Below are 27363 nucleotides of genomic sequence, written 5' to 3'. Positions count from 1 at the left end.
CCAAGGCCAACTGACTGTTTTATAGTGTCAGCGTCCTCTCCCCACCTGAAACCAATAGAGTCAATCACTCAGTCCGTGCTCCTCTCTCGCACCTGCAATCACTGTCAATCACTGAATCCACATCAGTCAGTGGTGGAAAAAGTAGCCAAATGTTTTACTTAAGTAAAAGTATCAATACTGCAATGTAGAAGTACTCCGTTACAAGTAAAAGTCCGGAATTAAACATTTACTTGAGTAAAAGTACAAAAGTATCTGTACCAAAATGAACTTAAAGTACCAAAAGTAAAAGTACTAAAATGTTTGAAAATAGCAGATCTACAAGCTCACAACGCATCGCAATGCGACAGATTGTGAGCTTGTAGATCGGCTATTTTCAAATAGCCTAGGTATACAATAGGGCTAAAGTGGTTAATGTATGTTTTATAATGTAATGATTTATATCTGCAAAGTAACTAGTAACTAAAGTTTTCAAATAATTGTAGTGGAAGTATAATATTTCTCTGAGAGTGGAGTAGAAGTTATAAGTATTGAAAATTGGAAATACTCCAGTAAAGTAAAAGTACCTCAAAATGGTACTTAAGTACAATACTTGAGTAAAGGTACTTAGTTACTTTCCACCACTGATCACAGTGCTATTGATGAATAGGAACTTAGAGTATACTACGTTATACAATTGGTTGATTGATCATTAAAATGAACACATGCTCTGAAAATGCACACGGACCACCCATCTGACCACTTATCTGTGAGCTTGTAGATCTGCTATTTTCAAATTGCCGAAATGTATATAGGGCTGAAAAGGTTAATCTATGCTTTGGAATTGTCGTGGAATTCTGATCAATCAGCAATCGATAAGGCACATAGGAGTCGAGACAATATTCTAGGTGGAGGTGGTTATGCTTTATGTACATGATATCATGGTCAGAAGTACTAACACTCATGTCAGTGGTACGGTAGTTCTGCCTCGAGCACAGGGCAGAGATCATAGTTATACTGTAGCTGCCTGAAGGACAAACTGAACCATAACAAGATAGTCTGTACCAAAACAATAGCTATTAGGCCTAATGGAGACATCTAGGCTCTTACAAGCTGTCAAATATAATAATGTAATGTAGAAGTATTATAAGGGATGGTATAATATAAAGGTTAGATATAAGCAGCCATATAACTTCTTCCTCAATTCCATCCTTTTTTTTTTTTTTCTTCTTTTTTTCTTTTACATGCAAATATAATAAAAAGAAAGAAAATCTTCATAAGACTAAATGCAAGGTTATTCATTAATTATCACATTTGATGAAAATAAAAGAATAATTGAATGTCAATTGATTATGGTCAATAATGATAGATACGATTGTGGATAGAGTTGAAAAACCTACGTATAGGAAAAGATGACTATCGCCCTCAATTAATTGCACCACCACCTTGATGTAATCTGTTGTTGTTTTTCTTTTGAGCGGCGGCCGTAGCCCTCAATCGGGTATATCATTAATATGATCAGTAACAATTGACAATTCATACACAATAAACTTCAGGTCTTTCGTTCCAAAAATAGTTGGCTTCAGTGTAAGCGACTAAGCGTGTGTGTGTGTGTGTGTGTGTGTGTGTGTGTGTGTGTGTGTGTGTGTGTGTGTGTGTGTGTGTGTGTGTGTGTGTGTGTGTGTGTGTGTGTGTGTGTGTGTGTGTGTGTGTGTGTTCTTGTCCTTGGCAGTAAGATAACAACGAGGTTTGTGAGCAAGTTCATAGAACAGTTCTCCTTTTTTCAGTTTGTGGGGGGGGGGGGGGGGGAGAGAGGTTACTAGCACATCACCCTTCTCCAAGCAAGATTCGCGCTTGCTTATGGATCAATTGTTTCTTCTTCGTCCTCAAACAAGTTTCAAAATCAAAGTCCCATGAAGGCTCGTCATCCAAGTCAGAAATAGCATTAACAGGCAACATAGTGGCCGTTTTGTTACAAACGAATACAGAGGCACTCATAGATTGTATACATTGAATGTCCACACACAAGAGTATCAAGAAAAAGAAATGGCATTGCAGCTTTAAAAATCTATCCAAGAAAATAAATCCCATTTAGTGTCTACGCTGTCTTGTGATGTCATGTTTTGTAAAGGATATTGATCTGCAGAACAATTTATAAACACAACATTCTTGGCCAACCAGTTTAGAAACACCTCCATGGCTTGGCAAAAACATAATCAAAGGCCATACGATTTGTTGTGGGATCTTGGTGGCCACATTAGGGACACTTGGGTCCCAGTGCCCTCCCTTCAGCTGTGAAACAAGGTGATAAGAGAACGAGCACACAGCTCATACCTGTTTGCATGCATCTATAATGATTCAATGAAATTGTTATTGGGTTGATTAATAAGGTTAGTGAGTTAGTTAATTAATGTTCATTCACTTTGATTGACATACACAAAAACACATACACAAAATATAAATGGAAACACAACAAAACAACTTTCCTGTGCCTTTTGCACAGGTCAACTGACATTATTCTCGGGCTGTCCAAAATTGTACAAGTCTCTTCTGTAACCAGTCGACCTGTTTCAGAGAAATGGAAAATGAACGACAACAAAAAGCAACTTAATCCACCTAATCAGAGGTACCATGGCAATGGAAATAAAAGTTAAGTCAATGATTAGCAAAATATTTTTAATATAAAATTTGCACCATGGTTGATGTCACGTCGACACATGATGACTCATGTCAAGCGTCAAGTGAACCTGCACTAATCAAAATCTCAATTCCGGCCAGGACTTCAAAATAAGAGGGAGTACCCATTGCCTTGATTAGTCTCAGCATACCTGCCAACGACCAACACTCCTTTACCCTTTCTCCTGCTGTGCTTCTGGAATTGTAATTTCTCCTGAAAACACCCTTAATTTTGGATGTGAATACTATGTTGATACTATGTGGCTCCACATAGTACTAGAGAGTCAATCAAAGAAGTAGATTTTGGGGCAGGATTTCCTATTTTGTCAACAAAAGTGCTCTCAAGACTCTAGCTGGAGCCCTCATTCAATGCTATTTTGATTATGCTTGCACCTCTTGGTTCTCCAGTCCAACATCTCAATGTCACTAAAAACTAAGCTTCAGACCTCCCAAAACAAACTGATACAACTACTTCTTGTCTTGACCTTAAGCCCATGGCCCACCTTTCCAACACACAGGGTAGAAGACATTGTTAAAGGTAGGGTTAGTGATATTTTTGGGTTAAAACAAAAAGTATTTTGTTAAAAGGTTAAAGCACTACATTCTGATAGTAATCATTGCTATGTTTGTTCAGTAACAGGAGTCTCCCCGTCTCTCCAGCTCTTTAATAAACAGAAAATACATTTTCCGGTAGGTGTCAAAATCTCAGCCATCTTTATAGTGTTCCAGTTCCAATTTTGCCTGCTCATTTCTTAGTGTCATCACTTCCAATTTCACTTGTTGTCTCCGCCGAAGGTGGAGAATATGTTTTCGCTTCGTCCCGCCGTGTGTGAGCAAACATTGTTAGCCAAGCTAACATTGGGCAAGCTCCACGTGACACGTGTCAATTTGTTGACACCAATGCCTCTAATTGGCTAGAGGGACGCGTGACGAAATAAAATTCTATAAATAGGTGTGTCACTTCAAAAAGCCCCTACTTTTTGAAGTGAGGTAAAACAGGATCAATCAGACTTGATTGGAACAGTACCTTCAGTAAGTCCAAATCACCCGTCTGTGCGTGTGTGTTTCCCTCTGAGAACACCTAACATTGGTCAAGCAAAGGCGCAGAAGGCCAAAGCTAAGAAAGCATACTCATCTACAATTGTAACACAGAAGAGGACTAGAGTTGAAATGACCCCACAACAAAGCCGAAGTCTTAATACGTGTCAATATGTTGACATCAATGTCTCTGATTGGCTAGAGGGACGCATGACGAAATACAATCCTATAAATAGGTGTGTCACTTCAAAAAGCCGTTTACGTTTTTGAAGCGAGGTAAGACAGGATCAATCAGTCTTGATTGGAACAGTATCTTCTAGTCCAAATCACCCGTCCGTGCGTGTGTGTGTCCCTCTGAGAACACCTAACATTGGTCAAGCAAAGGTGCAGAAGGCCAAAGCTAAGAAAGCATACTCATCTACAACAGTAACACAGAAGAGGACTAGAGTTGAATTGATCCCACAACAAGGCCGAAGTCTTAATACGTGTTAATATGTTGACACCAATGCCTTTGATTGGCTAGAGGGATGCATGACGAAATACAATTCTATAAATAGGTGTGTCACTTCAAAAAGCCGTTTACATTTTTGAAGCGAGGTAAGACAGGATCAATCAGTCTTGATTGGAACAGTATCTTCTAGTCCAAATCACCCGTCCGTGCGTGTGTGTGTCCCTCGTGCGTATGTGTGTAACATTGGTCAAACAAAGGCGCAGAAGGCCAAAGCTAAGAAAGCATACTCATCTACAACAGTAACACAGAAGAGGACTAGAGTTGAATTGATCCCACAACAAGGCCGAAGTCTTAATACTATAACAATTGGCCACCTTGATCAAATACATTATGTAGCACTAGAGAAAACTGACATAGATCAAACACACCAATCAACTGCTTAAACTGTTCAAGACAATGAAGATGAAGAAGACAGACAAGTATTTGAACAAACCAGTCAATTACGACGACTCCCATATGATAGATTGCTTCAATGTAAACAGAGCATTGCTTCAATTAAACAGAGCTAAGAATCATAAAGAAAGAATGAAATTAATCAGAGACAAAGAATCGCTAAATGACAAAAGACGAAGACTAGCCATGAATGCTGACAATATGACACAGCAAAGATTGCTACAATCTCTGGAAGAAAAAGTAGAAGAGTCTGAAGAGAACATTGAAAGGAAAAAAAGGAACTGGTCAAAGTATTCAAATAATGAAAGACAACATCAACAAGCACATAACACGAGTAAGAAGAAACGGTACAGATCACAAGAATTAGAAGTTAATGAAGCTGCTCTCGCATTCTTAAAGAAGATGTCCGAAAGTGGACCCAATTATGTCTGTGGTTCCTGTGAACGAATGCTCTACAGAGAATCAGTGTATTCATTTTTTAAAACATTTTTTTAAACATTAGAAGACAAAATATGATTTTTAAATCATTTTTTTTTTAAATAAATATTTCTTTAACATACACCTTTTTATTTAACTAAAATATATATCTTTTACTCTACTGTATCTCATTAGTTATTGCTATGATAATATAATTGCTATAGTCTGCTGGCGGAGACTTGTGCTCCGAGGAGCACATTTTCTAGTTTAATCTATTTCCTGATTGAGTTCTCTATCCTGATTGGATACAATTGGAAATTAAACTGAAACTGAAACGAAAATGCATTTTCTGTTTTATAAAGAGCTGGAGAGACAAGGAGACTCCTTTTACTGAACAAACACTCTATAGCAATGGGTACTATCAGAATATAGAGATATTTAACACTTATTTTAACCAAAGAAAATCACTTACCCTACCTTTAAGCAAATATCACTGGGATTGGTTTTAAGATAGTCAAAGAGACAGTGCCCTCAGTGCCCTCAATAGCCTCATACCTGTCGAACTACTTTTCCAAAGTGAGTGACACCCACAGCCACACCAGAGGGAGTGACCATGATATGGTACCACCCAAATTTATAACAAACATGACATGAAAAAGTTCTCATTCTACTGCTCTGCCACCACAATGTGGAATGCCTTGACACCATCCATATTAAAGGATGTGTAACACTGGTTTCTTTCAAAATTGGCCTGAAAAAACAGCTTTCAGGAGACCATAAGGGGTGTACAAAAGAGATTTTAGCTTCTCTTTTGTACACATAGTGTTTGTATTTGTTGATGAAATATTGTGTTAATTTTTGTATGACATGTTGATGAATTGAATACATAGGACCACAATGGAAACAAGTCCCCAGGACTTTTTTGTGTTATCCTTTTAGCTTTAATGTAGGCTATTACTGTACCTTGTGCTGTTTTCATTTCGGACTGATAAAGTATTCAATTTATCAATCAATCAATGTGGATACTATGTGGATACTAAGTGAATACTATGTGGATACTATGATACTAAGTGAATACTATGTGGACACTAAGTGAATACTATGTGGATACTATGATACTAAGTGAATACTATGTGGATACGATGTTGATACTAGTGAATAAATACTATGTGGATACGATGTTGATACTAGTGAATACTATATGTGGATACAATAGATACTATGATACTAGTAAGTGGATACTAAGTGGATACTATGCGGATACTAAGTGAATACTATGTGGATACTATGTGGATTCTAAGTGAATACTACGTGGATACTAAGTGAATACGTGTGGATACAATGTGGATACTAAGTGAATACTAAGTGAATACTAAGTGAATACTATGTGGATATACTATGTGGATTCTAAGTGAATACTTAGTCAGGCCCCCCACCAGAAAATATCCTTATTTTTCACAGTCTAATGTTGGCAGTTATGGTTTCAGTAGACCTACAGGCTACAGCTACAGTAGGCTTCTCACATCTTAAGTGTTGATGGTGACGTTTTATAATTGAAAACCAGTGATGCTTATTAGGAATAGACTATTTTGCTAAGAAAATATGTCTCATATTCGTCTCATAGGCCTATGTTTGTATTTCAATGCAAAAGGTGTCCTTTGATCTGCCAGTTCCTCCAGAACTACAACGTTTTGGGGTGAATTAATTAAACAATGATACAATTGAGAATGTATTGCTGTCCAAACGTAGGCTTGGTTGCATGCCTGGATCGGACCTGATTGAACATAATGGTTGCAGAGGGAGGGGGACTGTGTTCTGGGGTTACTGATCCTGTGCCCCCCTCAGCAACTATTGGTTGCACCTTTGTGAAATGGTGGACAAGCAGGATGCATATATTTTTTCTTTTTTTGTGGTAATTTAATTCCTGTCAAGCATAACAGGCTATATTTCATCAGTTTATAGGCCTAGAGTCTATTCCATTTAATGAACCGATTGCTGCTGCTGGCTAAACGAGGGGGAACATGTTAGTGCATAAGCTATCTCATTCAAGTTCACTGGTGGAATGTAATGTAATGTAAGTACATTTACTCAAGTATTGTCTACTTAAGTACAATTTTGAGGTACTTTAACTTTACTTGAGTAGTCATATTTCCATTTTTCATTCCTTTATAGCCTACTTCTATACTCCACTAGTACTACATCTCAGAGGCAAATATTGTACCTACTTTTTAATCCATTAAATATATTCTACATAATTAGTGGGCAATCCTACTTTAAGTATCAAGCCTTTAGCCTATATTTTCATGCCAATACAATTTCAGTTTTATTCAAGTATAAAACATTTGAATGCAGGACTTTTAATTGTAACAGAATATTTAATTGCTATTGTAACATATTGTACATAATAATAATAATAATAATAATAATAATAATAATAATAATAATAATAATAATAATAATAATAATAATAATAATAATGATCTGAGTAGGCCAACTTCTTCCACCGCTGCACCCATGCATACCAAACACCAGTGGTGTAAAGTAACAATTAAGTACAATTTTGAGGTATTTTTAAATTTTCCAATTTTCAGTTATTTTACTTCTACTCCACTATATCTCAGAGGCAAATATTGTACTTTTTACTCAATTCAATTCAATTCAATTCAATTTTATTAAAGTGTCAAATCACAACAAGTTGTCTCAAGACACTTTACATGTAGAGAAGAGACCCGACATCCCACCCTGAGCAAGCAATTTTGCGACAGTGGCAACGAAAAACTCCCTCTTAACTGGAAGAAACGTCAGGCAGACCCTAGGCTCTAGGGTGGCGGCCTTCTGCCTCGACCGTGTCGGGGGAAAGAAGAGAGAGAGAGGGAGAGACAGACAGACAGAGGAGAGACAGAAAGAGATTCATACAGTGCAAGTAGTAACAATAACAATAGTAGCAAATATAATAGTGTAAGATAGTATATGATAATATAATATAGTACAGCAATAGTGTGTATGCAGTATATAATGGTATAATATAAGAATGTTAAGATAATATACAGTATAGTGTAGTGGTATAGTGTAGTGTAGTAGAAATCCACGGTCGTGCTCCATGGAGAGGCCCGGTCCGCAGTCACAGTATTGAGCCGCAGCTGGGGGTCCGTAGTGACAGTCCATGGACCTGCGACGTGGGAAATAAAAGAAACTCCGGGGAGCGGGTCCCCGGTTGTAGAATTAGTGGCAGGCCTTACTAGAGCGTGAATCCGTACAGGGTTAATTACGATTGTACCAATGGGACACAAACCCACACAACCAAAGGGAGGACGAGAAGAGAGAGGATGAGAGGAGAGAGGAAAAAGGGGGGAGGTGGGGAGGGGGGGAGAGAGGATGACTATAGGGTGACTGAGTCTATACACTTCGGCTATAGGCTTTATCATAGAGAAAGGTTTTTAGTCTAGTCTTAAATATAGAGACTAGACTACTCCACTAGAATTATTTGAAAACTTTAGTTTTGTAGATTTTGATTATTATTACATACATTATTAACCACTTCAGCCCTACATACATTTTGTACGACACAAAATATTTTTTATACATTTTATACAATTGAAAACTTGTGAAATGGGACAAGACATTCTGCATAATGAGTAGGCCTACCTACTTTCTACTTTTGGTACTTGAAGTACATTTTGATACCAATAATTTCGTACTTTTACTCAAAGTAAATTTGGAATTCTTGACTTTTACTTGTAACAGAGTATTTCTACATTGCAGTATTAATACTTGTAGGCTACTTATAAGTAAACATTTTGAGAACTTTTTCCTCCACTGATACCAAACACCAACCTGACGCTTCCAGATCCAAGAAGCTTGAGTCACACATTTGTTTCACAGCTTATTTGGATGCTGTCTTGAGGAACGTGGTTACTCGATACCGCCCCCATCTGGCAGAGTCAGGTTACCAGAGACCAGGAGACATGTGTGAACTTGAACCAGAGAGGAAATGGGCTGGCTGTGCTCAAAAAACGGAGGCGGTTTATGATCGTAATAGGGAAGTATTTTCTGCGCCTGTCTAACAGCACGCCTATCTTTGGTAGAACTGTTTACTCGATGTTACAACTTATAGGCTATTTATAACGTTATAACGACAGTGGGTCTAATTCTATAAGGTATCTGGACAATACTGAGCTCATTATTGACACAGCTGGATTCAGTAGAATACTCAGACTTTTTGGAGTAGAAACTGTCTACATGTGAAACTGAAGTCGGGGAGGAAGGAGATACGCGATCACATTTTTCAAATGTTTTGAAAAAGAAACTTTCAAACTAATACTTTCCAGGCGGTAAGTGACAATTGTTGTAAGCCTACTTTTAAAAATTGTTTTATGACAGATCGACTCAACTGAATTATTGTACGAATGCACGAATGACATGCATGCGATATATAGGCTATATAGGCTTATTAGGCTATTAGCTATTATTTGCAGATTGTTACTGGGGGGTTATGTTAAGTCATAGAGATGAATAAAAGTGTTTAGTTAGCAGTGCATTTTTTTTCTGGTAGCTATTGACTACAATGGATGTTTATAAACACGTTGAGCTAATAATAATCTGTTGAGCATAAAAACAAGCAGTGGTGGAAAAGTACTCAATTATTTTACTTAAGTAAAAGTATCAATACTGCAATGTAGAAATACTCTGTCAGAAGTAAAAGTCAATGTGCATTGTGAGCTTGTAGATCTGCTATTTTCAAATAGCCAAGATATAAGTGGTTAATGTACGTTTAGTAATAAAAATCGAAATCTAAAAAGTAACTAGTAAAGTTTTCATAATTGTATTGGAGTAAAAGTACAATATTTTCCTCAGAGATGTAGTGGAGTAGAAGTAATTAAGTATTGAAATTGGAAATACTCCACTAAAGTAAAAAAAAATACATCAAAAGTGCACATAAGTACAGTACTTGAGTACATGTACTTAGTTACTTTACACCACTGACAGCAGTCTACTTACAGTAAGTGAAAAGTATTAAAGTGAATACATCAGTTGTATTAAACATACACTGTATAGGATAATTTGACAATATAGGCTATGGTGCAAATTCCTGCAAAGTCTGTTGTGAAAAGTAGCCATGATTGTTGATCACCAACTGTCATTGTGTTTATGTAGGCCTAATCATTCACCAGTAGGCTGTCAAGAAGCTATTTTTGCTCCGACAGTAGCTCTGTGTTGGGCCAATTCTATTGTATAGCCTACAGTAGCCTGGTCTACTGTAGGCTATGCATAGCCTACATGCATACATACATGTATGTCCCAGAGCCAGACATACATGTATGTCCCAACTTTGTTTATGCCTAGTATTGTGTAATGCACTACATTTTTGTAACAAATTTAATTTGAGCCTACTTGATATATAGAGGGGTAGCTTATCCTGACCTATGTTTATTTTTACTCTGTCAAATGATATTAAATAGAGTAATTCCAATGACATGAGCAATGACATGAACAAAGTTCAATACAAAGTTGTGAAAAGTCTCCATTGGCAGCAGAGATACCATGCAGAGCACAGGTTGGGATAACCTGTATATAAATCTGAGGTTTTCAAACGTTTTCATGTCAGTCACGGACACCCAGATTGACTTTTTTTTATAGCTGTTGCCAACTTCTCTAAAGTCTTCAGCACATCCGGCATATGGTATATATATCAGCTTCTACACGGCATATGGTGTGTCTCAAACTGATTGCATACGTTAGTGACTCACTAGTGGTAGTGAGAGCCACTGATTGATCCATAGAGGTTGGTGCTTCCTGGGAAGTGCGTATTCTGCTATAGCATCACAGACTGTTCAATGCCCTTTTTTTTAAGGTGCTGCCATAGGCCTATCATGACTAACGTTCCGAAGCCTCTGGCAAGCTGCTATATCATGACTAACGTTTGGATGCCTAAAATAACTTGTGTCACACACATACATGTTCCTTACAAAGGGGCACCATTTAAAAGGAAAATAAACGGGCTTTCCAACAGATACAATGTATTGCCAAGAAGCATGGTTATAACAGAGATATGATCTACCAAACACACATTTTCAAACTTTTTGTTTTATGTTTAAAATTCATTGAAGTAAAGGAGGAACTCTTTTGGACTGAAATGTTGTCTTTGTCTGCCATTAGGGAATGTTGGCTAATTTCAGCATTCTCAAATTGGCTGGTGGTATTGCAGTAAAATATTGCAGAATTACAGACAGACTCCAGAGTCAGCTATCAGGGCTTTCATGTTTCAGTGAACATGAGCATAGACATCAACTAGAAAGGGGCACTCAACTCAAGTGGAGCACAAATCTCCACCATGGCAGTATAATACTTATACTGTCTGATATAGTAATGTCAAACTGCATCTCTGTCCTCTCTCTTTCTGTCTTTGTCTGGTGCTCGTGTGCAAGACATTTTGACACAAACACACATGGGTGGAAACATCCATCCCTGCTCGGCCTGGCAGAGATAATAGAGGCATACAGTAATGCCATGTTAATGTATCGTCACTGTTGGGTCACGGGTGGAAACCAAAACTGTTACTTTTCAGGAAATGGACAAAAGAACCTGCGTTCTAATGGACCCAATGTAGTTATTATTTAGTCAGAAGCTCTTGTTAATGCTTTTTTTGGTTAAATACAGTATGTATAAAACCCTCAATCAGACTTAACCAGTTTCACAAAAAAATTGCAGATTTCTGCTACTTTTACTGCTTACTTTTGTATGACAAAGTAGGGAATTAACTTACGACTGCAATGATATACTGTACTGTTAATACAGACAAAAAGGTATGTATAAAGTATGACACTTAGTGGCAAAGGAATGGGTGAAAACACGGAAGAGGTAGGGCTGTTTGTTGTCAACAACTTGTGGTTCTCCCCACATGTGCAAACCCAATAAATCTCACAGGATGTGTTGGCTTTGTTGCTCAGCAACAGATTTGGCACTGTTTCAGTTTCACGGTTTCAAGTGCTTTTCCCATACGTTTCGGCCTATGTTTGGATTGGAAACCCGAGGCTAGCCTCATGTGAATGCAATCTAGATAATATCCTTCTTCCTGTTCATCTTCAAGTTGTTGTTGTATAAACAATAAACTGTCGTTAACCAATTATAATGTTTTAAACATTTTGCCTTCTGTGTCCTGCAGTTCTCTCACCATGGCTCAGTGGACGCGGATGAACCAGCTGTTTCAGTATCTGCCCACGCAGACTGTCACTGACCTCTATCCAAACTCATTTCCCATAGAGGTCAGATTCTATTTGGCCAGTTGGATTGAAGAACAGAGATGGTATGACACGCACGCACACACGCACGCACGCACGCACGCACGCACGCACGCACACACACACACACACACACACACACACACACACACACACACACACACACACACACACACACACACAGGCACATTCCCATGTAGGCTACTGTATATGCATTTTGTATATGTATGATAGACTGAAGGTTTTATTCTTATCATGGATATCTGAATGTGTGTCTAATGTATGTGTACATGTATGTGTGTGTGTGTGTGTGTGTGTGTGTGTGTGTGTGTGTGTGTGTGTGTGTGTGTGTGTGTGTGTGTGTGTGTGTGTGTGTGTGTGTGTGTGTGTCTGTGTGTGTGTGTGTGTGTGTGTGTGTGTGTGTGTGTGTGTGTGTGTGTGTGCGCACGCACGCACGCATGCACGTGTCCGTGTGCACGTGCATGCATGCCTGTTTGCGTGTGTGCTTGTATGTCTAGGGAGGACTTTGAGCCAAATAAGGTGGATCAGGAGGCCCAGGCCCAGCTTCTGCTGGAGCAGATCATCAGCATTCTCCACACATTGGCCCAGCAGAAAGATGATGTGGTGGAGAAGATGAGGCTGATGCACATCAGCAGAAACATGGTGAGGAGATCATATATTTACAGTACATATACTAGGTCTACTCGGGGCCATGCATATCGGGAACGATGCAGGTTGGGGATACATGGTCATCATACATGTTATGATGACTTCCTCTCTCCTACTTCCCATACTGTACCTTCCGTTCTCACCCACTTTTCTTTAAATCTGATCAATATTCCTTCTCCTCCATCCCAACATTACTGCCATTCTTCTATCACATTCTTCCACTTTCTGTTCCATTGCATTCATTGTCACTTATGTTGACTATGCGGCACAAATGTTATCAGGCAGATACAGATATTTGTGGTTTTTCGGTTGTTGGAAACTGCCTGTCTGACTTGCCATTGGGCACTGCATACCTTGGGGTGATATGAGACACACGCCAAGTTTCGACGCTTTTTGAGTTACGCCCGGGACAGACTGACACACAGTTAATCTGTGAATTAATAGAAGGAGGATATAGCTGTAAGGACCCCCAATGCAAAGTCCTCCTCCACGCAACGAGAGTCATGAGCCTGTTTTTGGCTGAGCCCAGCTTTAGCGAGCACTTCCCAGGTCAGTTTGTGTGTTTCCCTTAGGGCGGATTCACACTATGGTCCGGGGTGCGCACCCTGGACCACTTGGCAGATATTGTGATAGTGTGAACATTGCGTATCGTTCCCCGAAACGGATCACCGTACCGTACCCGAGACCGCCTCCCGAGGTAGTCTCGGGTCCGATTGCTGCGGACTCGGGAACGGAACGCTGCAATGTGAGTCCATCCGTACTGACGGGAGGAAGTGGACTGCTAATCATATATAATTTATATATTTTTTTATAATGACACATTATTTTAGCTGGGTTATACCTTCTCATAGTTCTACTTGAATGTTGACAAGAAATAATAATCCCGCTAGTGTTTGAGTAGCGCGAGCCGTGAAAAAACATAAACAAAAAACACATGTGTAGCGAACGCTGCCACTAGGATAAAATATGCCAAGGATTAGTCGGTGACGTCACTGCTAAAATACCAAGGATGCATCAGTGACGTCGCTATCATATTAATAATAACAGAGACGCGAGAGACGACGTTACATTTTGAGGTTTCAAAGACGAACGCACACACTGCTTTGGTTGTGTATTGTTGTTCTGTTATTATTATAACTCAAGACAACGTCAGGAACACAGTCAAACTTTATTATTCACTCTACACTCTGACAAGTGACTCTTCTTCTGTGAATGACATTCTCTATCTCCCAAAGCCACATAGTCAACAGCACCCCCATGAGGCACATATTTACCATTACTGTTAAATGAAATGGTCTCCGGTGCGGAAGAATCTTGGCCAATGTGAATACTGGCCAGCTGAGAGAGGCCAATCGTACTCTGGAACGGTTCGAATCAATCGGACCCAGTCTGAATCCGCCCTTAGTCTCTCTCATAGCTGTGCAATGTAAGCCTTCCCCTTTATTTCTAGTCGTGGTAGCCGTGCTCTGGTCCAGAACCACATATTTCTCTTGCCACTTTGTGAAATAGTCCTTAGTGACATCCATGGTGTCCATGGTGGTTTTCATTGTCAGTAATGGGGAAAGGGCCCAGGATGTTGACCCCCTAATGTTCCATGGGAGCCCTGACCTGATACTGATGCATTGGAGGGGTGAATGCCAAGGTTCTGCTTCTGAATCTCCAACTGGTCCAGTGGAGCTGCTCAGTGGTCAACAGTATAAACTTGTGATTGTAGTGGAAGGCTGCCAGGTGTAAATGTGTGTCACCGCAGGGCGTTGCTGAAAAATAATATTGGTGCTCAGCAAACCTACCATGTATGGATCAAGGTTTGAGGGCTATGTACACAGACTGGTTGAGCTACTTGAGTACCTTTTGATATCTTTATTGACAGTGTTCATATGTACAAACTAAACTAAACTGTCACGGTTTGAAGGAGCGGCAGCACCCGTCACGTGACACTAAACACAGCTGCATACCACCGTCAAAAGGATGAACACAAGAAAGCTAAGAGCGTATTTCCATTGTGATTCTTTGCCTTTACACTGTTGTTTTTATTTCAACCCATGTAACGTATTAAAATAAAATGTACATAAAACATTATTTGTGTAAATATATTCCAAAGGGAGGTGCTCCAGTATGTAACTGGTTAGTTTTTCTCAATCAGTATTGATACTATGATAATGTGATGACATCCCTGTGACAGGGACGTCAGGCCCTGTCACACCAGGCCCCTCTCACAGCCCTGTGACTGACATCTGTCCTGGTCAGTATCATGGTCAGTATCGGGTCAGTACCATGTCAGTATCATGGTCAGTATCATGTCAGTGTCCTGGTCAGTATCGGGTCAGTACCATGTCAGTATCATGTCAGTATCATGTCAGTATTGGGTCAGTACCATGTCAGTATCATGGTCGGGATCATGTCAGTATCATGGTTGGGACCATGTCAGTATCATGTCAGTATCATGTCAGTATCATGGTCAGTATCATGTCAGTACCATGTCAGTATCATGTTAGTATCATGTCAGTATCATGGTCAGTATTGGGTCAGTACCATGTCAGTATCATGGTCGGGATCATGTCAGTATCATGGTTGGGACCATGTCAGTATCATGTCAGTATCATGGTCAGTATCATGGTCAGTATCATGTCAGTACCATGTCAGTATCATGTCAGTATCATGGTCAGTATTATGTCAGTATCATGTCAGTATCATGGTCAGCATCATGTTAATTAAAAAAAGGCTAGGATGACACCACCTCCCCATTGAGAAACACTATGTTAGTAGTATATTGAATATATAACAGCTGTCATCCATCATCCATAATATACTGATATTTTTTGCTGATGTGTTTGCTCTACAGAACATATTCCGGACGCAGCCTTTAAACTTTGGGGTGATGGTCAGGGACATCCTGAGGAAGGAGCAGGCCCTACTCAACAATGCTGTAAGAACCATTATGATAATTCTAGCATCACAGGAACACTAGCAATACTTGTGTGCCTTCTTGCTGTTGGATATTTAATTATTGGATCATCTGCAATAAGGATAACCATTACGCTTATTATCAGTCACTGGTTAACATACAATCTCAATGAACAGTCTAAAATGTGAAAAGTAAGTGATAGTTCATTTTAAGATGATCATTAAGATGATCATTAAGTACCATTGCAGGGTATGTATGGCGAGTGTGGATCTGAGACTATATTTCATGACAACAAAACATTTTGAACCACATTGGCCCACAGAATGTCATTGAGTATTCATCGACAAAATGTAATATGTAGTAAGTGCCGTCCCATGTCTTCAGACTGTCAACTTGCCCCACTACGCGCAGTCCCCCAGGCCTGTGCAGTCCTCTACCCCAAATATGCAGGATGTGGACCACCTAGTTCTGAAGGTGCAAGAGCTCCAGAACTGTCGAAAGAATATCCACGACGGACAAGAACAGCTCAATTTGAATGTAACAAACTTTGAGTTTGATTCACAAGGTGAGTCATTGTTGTGAGTTTTCCCATGCATCAGTTCTGGTCTGTATTTCAGATCATAGTACTATGACATCATCCCAGCTAAAAAAGGATTCTGTTTTTATTGGCCATTGTCAATGGTATGACATTGATTGGACTTCCCCTGTGTGCTGGGAGAGAATGTGAGAGCTATCTTGTTTTGGCAATGACATAATTCCACTTTTTATGGCATGGGTCTGCAAGAGGCTTGCCATCTATGAAATCCGAGATCAACATTGGAGCCAAGTTCGAGATTCACTTTGGAGCCACGTGGTTTCTAAGTGGATCCTGAGATCCACATCATTTCCTAGTTTCATAGTTTCCCATGATAGGGGCCACATATTGCACAACAGGCCTTTAGATTTGATTTGATTTGATTTTGTTAAAAGAAAATACAAGTAATAACAATATAACAATCTGAGCCTTTAATATGAGGCTTAGCTTGCTTACTTACTGTCTCCTTGGCTTAGGGCCTGGCCAACCGAACGGATTGGACCCACAGAACAAAGAACGGCAAAATCTTCAAAGAAATATTAATCAGCAGGAGAACCAATTGCAAACTTTGGCTGAGGTGAGCAAGCTGTCAACTACTGATTAGGGATATATTTAGTTTTAAGGAAACAACTTTGTATAAAAAAATGCCAGCTGTTATTCCCACACAAAAACATATATCATATCGTTGCAGTCGGGTGGAAACCTTGTATGTCAAAACCGTTCATTTTTTTAAATAATTATTAAAAAATGAAATAATAATAATAGTGAAAATAGCAGATCTACAAGCACACAACACTCTTGTATGATGAAGTTGGGCATTAGTTTACCAAAAGAAAACATAAAAAGTTGAAGTTTCTGCCCGACAGTGACGATTTAAAACATATTATGTGCTGTGTGTAGAAACGCTTTCAGCTGCTGCAGGAGGCTGTGGACAGTCTGGACCAGTGTCAGTCAAATCTCATCACCAGACTGAAGACCTGGAGGTGGGAGCAGCATAAGGCCACCATTGGCCACCCCTTTGATGACAACCTCATCCCCTTGCAGACCTGGTGAGGCACACCACATACTGTACATACAGCAAAATATATCAAAAATAAACAAACAAATGACCAGAAATATACACAGATTAAGATGTAGGCCCTACACAAATATGCTTTGTGTGGTTTTATGTTGCTGAACTGATGTGGCTGGCTTAGCAGTACTGTCATCTGTGTCTATTTCTCAGTATCTTTCTATACGTCTATTTCTCAGTATCTTTCTATCCGTCTATTTCTCAGTATCTTTCTTTCTGTCTGTCTATTTCTCAGTTTCTCTTTCTTTTTATTGGTCTGTTACTCAGTGTCTCTTTCTCCCAGTCTCTGTCTGTCTCTAACCTCTCATGTGTTCTGATTCACGTTCTCTCTTCCTCTTTGAGGTGTGAGACACTGCTTGTGGTGAATGGAAAACTGAGGCAAGAATTGATGCTGGTGGGGCAACCAATGGCAGAGCATGAGGAAAGGCTAGAGCGCCTTCTACAGTCTCTGATTCAAAGGTAATACCATGGAAGTATACAAACTAGATTTTCCTTCACACTGGCTTTGAATAGAATGTATACTTTATTGCAGACTCTTGGTCCAATCTAAACATACTGTGCAACACAAAGACAGATATAAAATCATCAGTAAAGAAAAAGCCATAAAAGCCATCTACCAGCAGTGGTGTAAAGTAAGGCAAGGCAAGGCAAGTTTATTTGTAAAGCACATTTGAACAACAAGGCAATTTAATGTGCTTTACACAAAACATTAAAGATGCAGTGAAATGACATTTTTCAAGTTTAAGTCTGAAACGGCCTCGCAACCAATCAAAAGGTTCCATCCCTACAGGCTATGGCACGGTGGAATCTAATTTAGCTTATTTCTAACCTAAAATGTTTTCAGATATATATTTTAGTGTGCTGATTAAGTTTATAATGAGTAATAAACCGTCTGGATGTCATCTTGAATGAGATTCAAAACGGATTAGTTCTATAATTTAAATTAGGTGTGTTTGGAGAAACGTGAGATATGGGAATCAAACAGGTGAACGAAATCAAGATTCATTTACATTCATACAGATCTATCTATGTCATCTCGCAGCACGTTTTCGTTCACAGGAAGTAATTAAGATTGGTCTTTTAGGGATTTTTGATATAAAACATACTGAATTATTTTTGGCAATCAACTATTGTTAGGTATGGCCATATTATCACCACGGATGCTCTAAAAGTGTGAAAAACATATGTTTCATTTCACTACATTTTTAAGCAAAAGAAACACATTATATAAGGACATTTGAATTCATCTAAAAGAAAGAAAAGAAAAGAGAGTTAAACACATGTCTCCTTAATAGAAAACACCTATTCAGAACACAAAAACACAATATAAAATAGTAAAACAAAACAAGTGAAAATAAAATGGATTAATAAGAGAGTTAGTTAAACATTATAGTGCAGAATAAATAAATATAAAATCTCAATGAAAGGCAGTTTTTTAGTTGTGATTGAAAAGAACTGAGAATTGCAGCACGCCTTTTTATGCACCACATATCTGGAACAAATTTCCAGAAAACTGTGCCAGTTTGTTCCAGATAATAATGAATGACATATGTGTGGGTCCCCGGCCGTGCAGTAACATACATCCCCCCCCCCCCTCCCAGGGTGGGCCACAACGCTGCTTCGCCACGCTTAGTTTTTTATTCTAGGGACAGAAAGCCGACCTTTTTAGGGAGACCTGTAAAGACGCTGTTACAAATTGTGTCTTTACTCCCTAAAAATGCATTCAAATTCATGCAATGCAAGGACAGGTTTTTCTAAATCCTGTTTAGACATGACCAGAAGTCTAATTTGTGATATGTTTTTTAAGGTGATAGTAGGCTGACTTTGTGATACGTGTTAATGTGGCTATTAAAGTCCAAGTCTGAGTCCATGACTACACCAATATTCTTGGCTTGGTCCCTGTCCTTTAAGTATGATATGATTCAAATCAGTTTGGTATTGTGCCAAAAAAGTCCTTGATGCATGATGCATGTCTCCATACTGTATGTCTGCTTCAGCTGTTTGATGGCGGAGAAGCAGCCCCCTCAGGTCATCAAGACACAGTCTAAGTTCTCCACTACTGTACGCTTCCTCCTGGGGGAGAAGGTGGCTTCAGGGAAGCCTGTGGTGCTGAAGGCACAGATTGTCACTGAGACACAGGCCAGGAATCTGGGCCAACTCGGCACAGTACCCAGGTAAGTAATATACACAATCAAAGGGAGAATCAAATGACACTAATAAAACTAGAAAAGTGTGCTCCTCGGAGCGCAGGTCTCCACCAGGCCGGGTTGCCTACCCAGGGCCCGCAAATAATGGAAGGCAGTCACAGCCACTTGGAATTTTAAAATCAAACCATGCATCTTGATCACATGACCCCCCCCATAGCTCATTTGTACCGGTTTGTGTGAGTTTTGGACACAATCTGTAGGAGTAGTAGACCTTGGCTTACTGTGAGTGTGTGTACCGTCGGGAGCTGTGTTCATGATTTGTGGCATTTTGTGCAAAACGATCCACTTATGCAAAGTTTGGAAGGCAATCATAGCCAATTGGAATGGAATATGTGAAATTTGACATATACGTCTTGATTGCATGACTACAGAGATAAGGTGTACCGAAGTGCGCATAGGTGTGGACAAAATCTGTAGGAATAGTATTAATTATTAATTAAAGTTTCTCACCGATCAGCAGTGCTTGTGGGGGTGGCCGTTTTTCACAAAATGACACACATCATGAATGCAGCACCCGATTGCTAGGAAACGTTGCACTCACATTCCCACTAAGCCAAGAACCTTCATCCCAAATTTTTCAAATCTCCTCATGGTGGTGCTACAACAGCCCACTTCACGTTTTGGCCTATAACTCTTTCTTGAACCTAGGTCGTACAATCAGCATATTTTTTCCCCCTGGATTCCTTGAATCATGACGCAACTTATAGGCCCTGTTTGTGCCAGATTACATTTTCTGCCATAGTGTGTTTTCTTCAAAACACACTTTTTGCTACTACTCCCACCGATTTTATCCAAAACTCACACAAATCGGTATACACATTATCTTTGGGGTCATGTGATCAAGATGTATAAGTAAGATTTTTCAGATCCCATTCCAAGTGGCCTTGGGTAGACAACCCGGCCTGGCTGAGATCTGTGCTCCGAGGAGCACACTTTTCTAGTTCATCCTGTAATCTACAGATAGATAAATCTCCACATATGGGCATAATAGGGACACAGACAGACAGACAGACAGACAGACAGACAGACGGGTACAATGGGTACTCAGACACAGGCGTGTAATGCATAAGTGGGCGGGGCATGCATTTCCAACTTGCATCGTTCCTGACTTGAATCGTTCCAGAGTAGGCCGGTTCTGGTCTAGTAAATTTCTTTAGATTATGTGATTAAGTGGTCCGGGCTAGCCTGATTATCAGACTGAAGCTGCGTGGAGCTTCAGTCCAGAAATTTACAACAGCCGTCATTCTTTATGATATTATGCCACCATTGTTTTGAGCAATACATTGATATTTTTGTATAACGTGTTGCAGTGAGAACGTTGGGGAACTGATCAACAACACAGCAATCTTGGAACACAACCAAACTACCAAGAGTACATGTGCCACCTTCAGGAACATGGTATGTAGTGCACTCCAGTAGTATACTGTATATAAATTATATAATGCATAATGGCCGGGATCGCTGGCCTAGCGGTCCGGGAACTTAGGCTCAATGTAGCCTGACAGCGCATTGCGAGTTCGCGTCCCGTTCATGATGACCTTTGCTGCGTGTCTCTCCCTATTTCCTGTCCATATTCACTGAAATCTATCAATAAAGGCAGAAAAGGAAAAAAAAGGGTTAGGGTTGTGTCGTATATGGTCCATTGATCAGACAGGAAAAACACTATTCCCTAACTATTCCCTAAGTGCAAGAATACACAAGAATCCAGTTTGAAAGAGGGTTTGTCCATAGAAATGTATTTATTTCCACAGACGTGACACCTGCATTGCCAATCCACAGAGTGTAACTTAAATCACAACTACATTGCACTTTATACAGACAGACATTTGAAATAGGACCTCCTCTCAGTTCTCCTTCTTGACCACTCACAAACAAGCTTTTTAGAAACAACAGATTTCTTGGCCAGCCTTTCTCAATCATCACAATGGATCACACAATCTGTCTTGGTTTCAACACAGAACATTTATCTATCAAACTGCACTTTTACACAAGCTCATAATATGAAATCATTGTTTAACATCTTATTAGCTTCAATATAAGACCACACATATATGTATTCAACCTTGTATGAAATAGATGATTTAGACAAAAAGATATGACTTAACTAGCATGACATTATTCTTAGATTTAAGAGCAACTGGTTGAGTCAGCTGTCCTTGTGACTCTGGGCATTCCCTATTTACCTTGCAGCTTCAAGGGGGATCTTCTTATAGGGACACCTGTTCAAAAGGTCTCACTGCTTCTTTTCTTACCCTATATGGTCTCACAGTCTATTTCTCAACCCCATTGTTTCTAATCATAATTATTGGTACCGGTGAGCTATACGTCAGACGGTTTACCAACCCTGAAGCCAGCTGTCTCCTGACCCTGGAGGTCAGATAAGAACCCCTTATCTATCTTGAATTCCAAGGAGGTATTTCTAATCTATGATCCCTGCTTCGGTGTGTCCCAACCTGTCTGATTGTACTTTTCCGGCCTACACCTTATTCCACTGAAACAATGTCATTCTCGAATAGGTTTGCCATCCTGCTGTCTCTGTTATTAACCCTTAATAAATTATATAGTCCTGGATACCATAGTTGTAACTATTTTTTTAATTTAATTTCTTCCAGTCCATAAAGAAAATCAAGCGAGCAGACAGAAAGGGCTCGGAGTCTGTGACCGAGGAGAAGTTTGCACTTCTCTTCTCGACAGAGATCACCATTACTGGTTGGGGAACTCCATATAAGATACAGGTTTATTCTTTTTTTTCTCTATCATTGTTTTGAATGCCTTTGTTTTAATTGCCTGTGGTTTTGATATGCTAGTAAGTAGCCCTGGGAACCAATGGTTCCCAAGCCACGTGACCCATAGATCCATAAGCCCCTGTTTCCGTAGCATGAGGCAGCTTGATGATGTCCATGATGATGCCAGTAATCCAGCTCACTTGTGCCAAGCAGACAGGCAATGGGTACCATTTTTGGGCGGTGTAGCCGCCCCTATAAGTGGGGTTGGGACACCTCATTAGTATTAGTTTCCTGCACTGTGATTGGCCCAGCTGGCCCCCATAGCTGTACTGTGATTGGCTGACTCTATTGGCTGACTCTATTCAGCACTGTGATTGGCTAGCGAGACACATGATGACATTAATAACCTATAAATAAGATTATGGACTTCCAAAAATCCATTTTTTGGGAAGTGAGCTTCCAATTCTGCCATTCCAGGCTTCAGCCTGAGAAGAGGATTAAGCAAGTCCTCAAACTGGCAGGTCTGAATGAGACAAATTTTGATTCCTATCTGGAAGCTTTGAGGATCAATAAGGGAGGCTATTCTCTCATCATGGCCAGGGACATAGATGAAATATTTGTCAATTCCTACAATCCTGAATGGGCTGAAGCCTGGAATGGCAACACAGATCTGCAAGTTACACTAGACTACCATGCCGTCATAACCTATATTTCTGAATACTACACAAAGGAAGGTTCTCCTTGATGCCTTAAAACAACGAGATTGCAGTACATTGAAAGAAAGGATGGTAACACTCATGAATACCTTCATCTCACACCGACAGATGGGAGAAGCAGAAGCAGTCTATAAGATCTTCCCAGACTTTCACTTCAGAGACTCCAATATCACTACAGTATTCTTTCTCCTTAGAGTTGACAATAATTCACAGTACAATGATACTACAAAAATGTATATTCCAGGAAGAGAAGGACAATATGTAGAGAAATATGACATTGTCACCAAATATGAAAGAAGGCCAAGACATATGGAACACATTTGCTTAGCCCAATTTGCCAAAATGTACTCTCCTGCTTGGACACCCCCAGCAAAAACATGGCATCCTCAAGGAATTCTTCCATCACTGTGATGACCACTGTGATGACCACACCGCCCACTTCACACTGGGTGTGATTTTTATAGTCTTTGTTATGACTCAGCCGGGGATTGAATGCCAAAGCTCCAGTCTCAGGGTGGACATTCCAACCTCAAGGCCACTCAGCTGGGGTTCCTCAAATTCCTGGAATTAAACACATTTCATCTATGGTAGCTGTGATAGCTGTTTTAGTTTGTGAAAATTGCTTGCATTGGTTTATAAGGCAAAGCAAGGCAACGCAAATTTATTTGTAGTATATTAGCATTATAGCATTATAGCATATTTCAACAACAAGGCAATTCAATGTGCTTTACACAAAACATTAAGTTAAAGAAACACGTTATAACATATTTGTATTCAGTAAAATAAAAAAATTCAATACCTAACACCTATTCTGAACAAAGAACAAAAAACACAATATGAAAGGACATTTGAATGCAATAAAAACTCAAGTAAGAAAGAAAAATAGGAAAATAAGAGAGTAAACATTATAGCTTTGCAAACATTATAGCAAGTAGCAATGTATCTTGTGGTGGCTTGTTTAATTTATGTTATTGTGTTATTAAAGACTATCTCACTGCCGTTGGTTATCATCGTCCATGGTAGTCAAGACCACAACGCCCTGGCCACCATCATATGGGACTGCGCCTTTTCTGAACCAGTGAGTCTCAAACTATCTGTGTACTGTCTTTCTGTTGACTCCTCTTCTATTTACAGCAGCTGGTATTCTGTTCTCTCTTCTTTCCTTCTTTTTGTTGTTATCTCTGTCAGGCAGAGATCTTTCATTCACTCTGTGTGTGTGTGCGCGTGTGTGTGTGTGTGTGTGTGTGTGTGTGTGTGTGTGTGTGTGTGTGTGTGTGTGTGTGTGTGTGTGTGTGTGTGTGTGTGTGTGCGTGAGTTTCTGCATGCTTCTCTGGGTCTGTCTGTCTGTCTGTCTGCAGCTAATCTTGACACTACTGTGTCATATTTCTTGCAGGCCAAGGACCTCAATTCTCAAATATAATTTAAAAATCTGTCACTGACAACTGTATATATATATTTTTTTTTTTTAAAGTATAATCACTGTGCATTTGTCACTCCCGGCTACTGGATATCGTCCTGTCAGGCTATGCACCCCCTTAAATCAGTGCAGCAACAAAAGTTTCAGCATTTATGGTCACTGTTTCGCAATTTTGCTAAATTTGAAATGGAAATACTGTCCGCAATAAATACTGCTTGTTGCATCACATGGATGCCTCTTCCATGCACACAGCATGCCTACTGACGCAACACACATAGTGTACACAGAGAGAGATGAGATAGGGAGAGAGAGAGGGGGGGGGGGGGGGACCCAGTCCTCTGTCACTCCGTCACACAGTATGAGGCTGCTTTCATGTGCACGTTGAGTTTATTGGATGGTAGTTTTCTCTGGATGAGGAAGTAGATGATACACAACTTCCTAAGTGAGGAAGAAGTTGAGAGGAGACATACAGCATAATAAATGCACTACACCAACACCAAACCACAACTTCTTTTGAGTCATATCCACTCCAGCGCATTTCCTGTTTTTGACAAAGGGCCATGTTTACTTATGTCACAATTCGCTTCATTCAGAGGATTACACACTGGCTATTAAGATAAATTTAATTATGAATGGAAAATAAATCAGTCAATGCCCATGAAATGCACATGGAACAGTAAAAAGAATAAACGTGATACTACAGACACAAAATACAGGTATAGATATTAATAAAAAATATCAATAATATTTGTCAATGTCATAATAGTTTTATTCTTGGCTCGTTAAGGAGTTGGCATGGCGAGTAGTGATGGGAACTATCGTTCATTTCAGTGAACCGGATCATTCAGGGTCGTTCAGTGAAAAGATTCGTTCAATTCGTTCATTTCGTTCACTCGTTTGTTTAGTACTTTCGGCAGCTCATTGGTGCGTGCATAGACCCGGTCAGCACTCTGAAACGGGTCGTTCACGTTGACTGACTCAACAACGGAGCACCGCGTGACATACACCTTGAAATCTATTGGACGAATGGCCAATAGATTGGCCTGTGGGTTTGTTGCTGATAGTGGGAGGGATGGGTGACGTTACGATCACTTTGATCCTTTGAACACACGGTACACACTGACACACGGACACACAGGACACACGGACACACACACGGATGGACAGGGGGTAAACCATACTCTCTCGCCATGCCTTTCGGCCTGGCGGAGACAATAACCACCTATTTGCCCCGGCAAGGACAGATCCAAGCTACTCTATGTGGCATAGGCTGGGACTCACTAAATTAAAGGATCTATACATTGATGGCATCTTTGCTAACTTTGGGGAATTGGCAACTAAATATGAACTCCCAAACTCACACCAGTTCAGATATTTTCAGAACATATAATCCCTCATTCCCTAATATTCCCCCCAGATCAGGAGTGGATGCTCCCAGGCAGGTAAAGGGGCTCATGTCTTTTATTTATAACATAATTTCCTCCTTAAGGGTCACCTCCCTCGATGGAATTAAAGCAGGCTGGGAGGGGGAACTTGGGGAATCCATCACAGACGATATCTATAATCAAGCTCAGATTCGAGTGAATGGCAGTACCTCGTGTGCTCAACTTAGCTTGATACAATTGAAAGTCTTACACCGCTCTCACTCTAGCAAAGCCAAACTGTCTAGAATATACCCTACTGTGGATGATAGCTGTGACAGATGTCATACATCCCCGGCAAACTTAACCCATACGTTTTGGTCTTGTCCTCGACTGGAGAGTTATTGGGTTATCATATTTAGACACTGTTTAACATTAGCTTACAGGCCAGCCCTGTAACTGCTATCTTTGGGGTCCTGCCCAAAGAACTGACTCATTACAAATCAACTCAGAATGGTATTGCCTTTCTTACACTGCTGGAACGGAGGAAAATCCTCCTAGAGCGGAAATCTCCATGTACCCCTAAACCAGATCTTTGGCTGAAGGATGTTATTCCTGAAATGACAGAAAATTAAATTTGACTTACAAGGGTCACCAGGCGGATTTATGTCTGCCTAGGGTACCATAATAACCTATCTTACTAATCTGACAAGACTCCCTGATGCCACATAAGGTTGCCCGTGACAAAGCCCTCCATTAATCTGGAAACCCCCCCCACCCCCCACCTGTCCCGTGAGTGTGAAGTGTTTTGTATTGCACTGTTTGTTCGTGTATGTAAGAAAAAGAAAAAGGCATGAGTCTTACTGTATATGTTTTGCTACAACTACCCTACTACTTCCTATGCTGAATAAAAATCATTCAATCAATAAATCATAAGTATAGGGTTTATTGTGACTAACACACTTCACAATGTCATCAGGACAGGTTGCCGTTTGTGGTGCCAGAGCGTGTTCCCTGGAAGGCGATGTGCGTAACCCTCAACAGTAAGTTCATGTCGGAGGTGGGAACACCCAGACGCCTAGATGAGTATAATCAGCACTTTCTGGCCCAGAAGATTTTTGACAAGCCTGACATCTCAGGGGACTACAGCAACATGTTGGTGTCCTGGACCCAGTTTAATAAGGTATACACACGCATACGCATTACACGCACGCACGCATTACACGCACGCACGCACGCATGCATGCACGCACGCACGCACGCACGCACACACACACACACACACACACACACACACACACATACACATATATACAGTACATACACACACATTATACACAAGTAAGACGCGCAAACGTGGGAAGCGAACGCCAAAAAAAAAAAAATATGAAAAAAATGTATTTAAAAAAAAGTAACCAATAAAAAAATAAAAAATAAAAAATAAATATTCTGCGTTAAAAGGAGCAT

The 27363-nt window shown here is 40.0% G+C and overlaps 1 protein-coding gene across 2 annotated transcripts in view; it reads left to right on the top strand.

The window, feature by feature from the left end:
• The first annotated feature begins 9044 nt into the window (after positions 1–9044).
• The window catches only part of stat6 (signal transducer and activator of transcription 6, interleukin-4 induced), a 26242-nt gene continuing 7923 nt past the window's right edge, over positions 9045–27363 (top strand). For both annotated transcript variants that reach the window (XR_013934232.1, XM_080445692.1), the window contains exons 1-13: positions 9045–9342; positions 12174–12314; positions 12768–12912; positions 15761–15844; positions 16208–16388; positions 16874–16974; positions 17298–17446; positions 17812–17928; positions 19467–19643; positions 20987–21074; positions 22289–22411; positions 24104–24196; positions 26876–27079. Coding sequence is in view for 1 of the 2 variants with exons in the window: in XM_080445692.1 (XP_080301818.1) it covers positions 12184–12314; positions 12768–12912; positions 15761–15844; positions 16208–16388; positions 16874–16974; positions 17298–17446; positions 17812–17928; positions 19467–19643; positions 20987–21074; positions 22289–22411; positions 24104–24196; positions 26876–27079 (1593 nt within the window). In the remaining variant the exon portion in view is untranslated. The remainder of the gene's footprint in view (positions 9343–12173; positions 12315–12767; positions 12913–15760; positions 15845–16207; positions 16389–16873; positions 16975–17297; positions 17447–17811; positions 17929–19466; positions 19644–20986; positions 21075–22288; positions 22412–24103; positions 24197–26875; positions 27080–27363) is intronic.

The sequence above is a fragment of the Gymnoscopelus braueri genome (assembly GCF_963280865.1).
Source record: "Gymnoscopelus braueri genome assembly, chromosome: 12".
NCBI lineage: Eukaryota > Metazoa > Chordata > Actinopteri > Myctophiformes > Myctophidae > Gymnoscopelus > Gymnoscopelus braueri.
The sequence above is the reverse complement of the archived record's forward strand: the minus strand, read 5'-3'. Positions and strand labels throughout refer to the sequence as shown.